Source organism: Mus caroli, chromosome 11 (genome assembly GCF_900094665.2).
Source record: "Mus caroli chromosome 11, CAROLI_EIJ_v1.1, whole genome shotgun sequence".
Lineage (NCBI taxonomy): Eukaryota > Metazoa > Chordata > Mammalia > Rodentia > Muridae > Mus > Mus caroli.
Window position 1 is genome coordinate 8,347,683 of NC_034580.1, and position 5,718 is coordinate 8,353,400.

Genomic DNA, 5,718 nt, shown 5'->3' on the forward strand with positions numbered 1-5,718 from the left:
GAGAGGGAGAGGGAGAGGGAGAGGGAGAGGGAGAGGGAAGAAAAAGAAGAGGAGGAGGTCTGCTGTGGTATTATTTGAAGGTGCTTGGATCCTTAAAAGGTAGGGCCCATTAGAACGGTCTTAGGTCCTTGGAGATGTGCACTAAAAATGGATTCTGAGAGAGAGAGCCCACCAGCTTTTCTTTTCCCCTTTTCTCCCCTCTAACTTATGAAATGTAATGTGAGCACTTGTTTTTCTACATGCTCCCACCACGATGTGCTTCTTTCAACAAAGGTTCACATCTATGGGGCTGCCCTATCTTTACTTGAGCTTCTAGAACCATAAGTTAATCGCCTCAGGCATCTCCCTGTAGTAACAGGCGAGTGAGGCTGACTGGCTGACTTGTACCGTCACCGTGGCTCAAACACCTCATTGTGTCTGCTTTCTGCCATGGTCTCTGGGAAGCACATGGCTTAATTAGAGGCCACCCCAGTTACTGTGGGCTTCCTGCTATGGCTTCTGAAAGGAGTCTGTGTGCCCCCTCCCCCTTCCCCCACACACTACTTCTCTCTCACTGCCTACTTGTCCTCTTCCGTAGGCAGTCTGTGCAGACACTGAGCCTCCTTAACTCTCAGGTAATCAGCTCCAGGCACAGACACAGGTCTCCCACCAAATGCAGAAGTATTGATCCAGCAGCTAGCTCTACCTAACTTTTCTTCCTATTTCTCTTCATTTCCTTTCTCTACCCGGGTTTCCTCCTTTCCTTTTTTTTTTTTTTTAATTTTACTTTCTTTATGGTCTTGATGGATGTTGTGGAAATACTTTTTCAGGAAAGATATTGGCACAGTCGCTACTCTAAGTGTTTTCTGTCTTGGAAGACATGCTTGTACATGTCCTGGGGCTGATGGCTGCAGTCCTCCTGTTCTTACTCCCACATGTCACTCAGGCTCTTGATGATTGGGGGCAGGGTGAGAGCCTCTGCCAGAGAAGTCCAACCCCTGCCCCCAACTCACACAGCATAGAAGTTTCGAGAGTGAGTCAGGAGAGCACAGAGCCCCTCCAGTCCTGAGGAAGGTGCTATGGGCTTCTCCAGCGTTCCAAGTCAGTCCTAAAGAAAACCCTAATCACACTGCACCGGCGGGCATGTCTGCTCACCTGAGTCCTGGTGACTGTGCTTTAGATAAACAGGGTCCATATTAAAGGCTCCGGTTAAGTCAGTTCTCCTCTTCACCCTGATTTGAGAGAACAAAATATAAGGTTTGCAAACCCCAGAGGGAATAGAGATATACTAAGCAGACGCCTGTACCCCCTCCCTTTGGCTATCAAACTTTTAAGAACCCCGATTGGAATTTCCCCAGGAATGTCAAGCTGGGAAAAGAAAAGGCTGGAAGGCAGGGCCAGCCAGAGGGTAACTTGTCTCCCAGAAACAGGTTTCACCCAGTTCTGAGGACTTGTCAGACCACTTTTGTAGGAGCCGGTGGAGCTGGGGCAGTGATGAGCTAGACCACACATTGACCAGGACTGCTTACTTATGCATATCCCTTGCTCTTTATTTAAACCTGATTTCCATGTCAGGACCCAGAAAATGTGGGTGGAACAACACTGGACCTCTTTGTTTCTCAACGTGGCCACACTGAGAAAACTTTTTGTTGTTGTTTATCATTATTACTCATTATTGTCTCTTAATTGGCACATAGAGGGTAGGTGAGCAAGCCTAGCTTGTTAGTACTGACAGGGCCCAGGCTCTGATCCTAAAAACTCAGAGTACACACCTTGCTGGACAGAGAGCACCATCCTGGGCTCTACACTGTGCTGGCTTCTGTTGCTTCACATTTGTATTTGGTATTGCATTTGTGGTTTTGCCTTTGATTTCCAGCAATCGGTACTGTTTCAGTGTGGCTTTCTCTGTGTTGATTTTGCCGTATTTTTTGTTTTTCTGCTCTGGAGACCACATTCAGGGTCTTGTTCATTCTAAGTAAGCCACATCAGCAGCCCATCTCTGTGAACCTCATTTGTATTTCTGATCATTGATGGGACTGGCTACTTTTTACTAAGAGGCTTTGTATTGGATACTGCATCCAAGTGGCACACATGCACGTTAAATAATAAATGAATAAACAAATAAATAATAAAATGTCTTTTAAAACATATTCAAGCTTAGGGCCAGGCATAGTGAGCGGCACATGCCTTTGGTTTTATCCAGCAGGGGTATTTTACCCTAACGCCTTTCTGAACCTACTGTGACAACTGTTTCTTTTCTTCTTTCTTTCTTTCTTTCTTTCTTTCTTTCTTTTCTTCTTTTTGTATAGAATACACGTTATTCAGTGCATGGGGAGAGGAGTTGAGAGGGTAGTAGAGACAGAGAAAGGCAGAAGGGGGTTGGGGGGGAGAAGAGGCCAGCCATGAGCACGTGGAGAGGGGGGAGGGGGACAGGGAGAGAGGGGGAAGTGGGTGAAAAGACAGCAAGAGAATAACTGTTTCTTTAACATGATAAATGACATTTTCTAACATTCTAACACACACACACACATCTGGAATACACTCATGCTGGACCATTATACTCTTTTGTTAAACATCACTGGGTTTTACTGAAGGGGTTTTGCAGTGGGAGAGTACTTAGGCAAGCAGACTGGGGCCAAGGACTGCTGCAAAAGATCATACCACACAACAGACAGCACACAAGAGATTTATTAACCGAGAATTCAAAAATCTAAGTTTGTGGGGTTATCCTATGCTTTTTCTTTCTGGGATCTTCACCTGATTTTCTGAAACTAACTTGATAACATAAGTGACATTTGCTGATCCCTGTAAACTACATTTGTGCTTGAATTGACGTCTCTCCCGACTGACTGCAGAACTGACTGCAGAACAGCCAACGTTGAATATTTTACGAGCCTGGTGTATGAGTTTGGGGGTTTTCTATTTACTTTTAAATCAGGTTTGGAAGAAAGAAGTTTTTGTATGTGTAGTTGTGGACATTCTTGATCGTGTTCCTCTTGCCGTACAATTCCAAAGTTTCTGCAGCCAAACCCTTCCATCGGCAGCTACAACTGACCAGTGTGTGCCTTATTTATTTGCTTCCTCGGCGGTGGTGACGGGGAATGAGTCCAGGACCTTGAATGTGTTAATGGAGGAGCAATCACTGAGCTATTTTCTCTTATTCATCTTTCCTGAGATCCTTTATCTAAGCACACGGGACAACGGGACAACAACTGATATCTGGCTTTGTTGATCCTCTCAGCAGTTCTGACAGTAAAAGGACGGTAAGCCCCACGCAAAGGGGTCCAAAGAGCAAATAAGCAGTAAAAGCTTATGAACAAAATAATGAACTCATTAAGAAACTATTTTCTATGCTATAGTGATTGCCAGTTTCAGAAACTTCCATTATCTTGTCCATTTTAATATTTAAAGAAGTCAACCAACATATTTATGTTACATTATGGGCAAACAGTTGGCGAAATCTCATGAAACAAAAGAGACAATTCTATTTCAAAGATTTCAAAACAAAAGACAGAGGAAAACAAAACAAACAAACAAAAACACCTCCAAACCAACCAAACAATTAAAAAAAAATCAGGGAGCATATATATATTTGTTTCTTGTTTTAGTTAAATCTTAAAACACACCTGTAAAAGATTAACTTGGGACTGTTGATTTGTGTCACATTTTGCAGAGTCTGCGGGCTGGCCACCTGGAGCTTTTGTATTTACAGATCTCCTGCCTGCCTGACTTTGGTTTTGCTTTATTTTGACAGAGCAGAACACATTACTGCAAGGATATGAGGGCTAGCAAGAGAACATTTTAAAATTATTATTCAGTAGATAGATGTTCCGGACAGTACGAGAAAGATCACTGAAAAAGTTCTCGGATTTCATCCTCTGAGTGACTCCCTGCCACCACCTTAAAAGGCGCCATCTCCCCCTAAAGCCCTCTGCAAACACTCAGAGGGACCCGCCCCCTCCCCAGTCCCCCAGCCCCCCAGCACGCCCCACAGAACCCCTCCGTGAAGGCAGCTGGGCAGAGAAATGCCGGATGGAGATGTTGTGTCTAGCTAGTGACCTTTTGCCTTTAGGCTGTACTTTCTGGGCTAGAATTCAGGGCCTTTTGTAGTGTTCAGAGAGAAAACACAGTCAAGAACTGTTTGAGTGAAAGTTGAAGCAGAATGACTGCCTAATTTGGCCCCTCTTCACCAAAACACAACCCCTTTCTTCAGCTTCTTCTGGGCCCATGATGAATGATCCCCCTGCATTCCCTGAGCACATCTCTGTGCCTGGGAGTGTCAGCTACAAGCTGCTTCCTGTATCTGCTCTTAGATGGTATGCACAAAATTCAGGATTCTTTCTTACTCTTTACTCAAGCCAGCACTTTAAGACATCAGTCCACCCGGCCTGATAAGGATCACTCTGAACCCTTTCACAGGAGAAAAATCCCTCCCACTTCTGCCCCCAGCCCTTTCTACCTATCTCTCTATCTGTCTTTCTGAAGGAATCTTGTTTGTTGCCCAAGCTGGTCTCAAACTCCAGGCCTGAAGTAAATCTCTTATCTCAACTTCCTGAGTAGTAGAGACTGTAGGTGCATACCACCACGTATTTCTGGATTAAGCCTTAAGCTCTAGCTTCCTTACCCATAAAACAGGGCAGCAATTCCTGACCCGCAGAGCAATTCAGAGGGAGAGATAAGCCTCGAAGTGCTGCAAAAAATAACAGGCATTTGCTTAGAAGGTAAAATTCTTAAGCAAAGCCCCCGGTGCTGCAGTAAATGTCTGGCATAAGGATGTCTGTTTGTGGCAAGCTCTTTGTCACTTCTCATGGGGACCAAGAGAAAAACAGAATTCTGTCCATGAGTCTGGAGAACTCAGTTGCGCGCTGGCTCTTGGCAAAAGTCTGTTGTTGCCACCTACCCTGGCACCAGTCCTTCTTAAAGAAAAGCCGTGCTGTGAACAACGGAAGGGTTTCCGTTTTGGAGAGTATCGTGCTTGGCTGAATAAGCGGCCTAGTAAGGCTGTGTCAAACCTGAAAGTACTGAAAGTGACCTGCCCAGGGCTCCTCAGCTCTGAACCATGCTGATTATGTGAATAGCATTTTGAAAATAAGCACGTGTACCAATTTTTAAATTGAGTAGCTTATTTGAAACAAACTCAAAACCACCTTCCAGTGGTTTTTGAATAACCTGCAATTCTTTCAACCAACTCTGAGGTAGGCATTGTCTGTTCCACCTCGAGCGGGGCCTTCACGTGCACACACACTTTCTCACCCCGGCCTGTTCTTTCCCTATTCAGATGTCTGGTCAAATGTCACTTCCCCAAAGGGCCTTTTCCTGACCTCCCTATCATAAATAACCTGTCAGTGAATGAAAGAGCCAATTCATGGCGTCCTGAGCGCCTTTCCTCCACATAGCTTCTCCTCTGTTCATTCCTCACCCAAATCTCTCTCTCCATCTTTCCCCCCAAGCCTTCCCCCACCCCCCACCCCAGACAGCTTCCCAATCATAGACCCTGAAGCCGCCATCACCTACATTTTATGTTCTGTCGCCTACTATTTTATCTAGTTTCTTAGCTTGCATCTGTTCTTATTTTATTTCCTGGCAGTCCGTGGCTAAGACCACTGAGTATAAAATATTTTTTGTTTGTTTTAAGTTCATACTGCTCAGACTCAAATGAACTATGAACTTTCTTTTAGCTGCTATCCGAATGTTGAATCTGAATCCCGAACTAATTAGAAGTTAGGGACTTCAAGGTTT

At 44.8% G+C, this 5,718-nt stretch overlaps 1 protein-coding gene across 2 annotated transcripts in view; it reads right to left on the minus strand.

Moving 5' to 3' along the window:
- Positions 1-5,718, minus strand: part of Ddc (dopa decarboxylase) — an 83,878-nt gene that overhangs the window by 13,711 nt on the left and 64,449 nt on the right. For both annotated transcript variants that reach the window (XM_021177576.2, XM_029483720.1), the window contains exon 10: positions 1,135-1,211. In XM_021177576.2, coding sequence (XP_021033235.1) covers positions 1,135-1,211 — 77 coding nt within the window. The remainder of the gene's footprint in view (positions 1-1,134; positions 1,212-5,718) is intronic.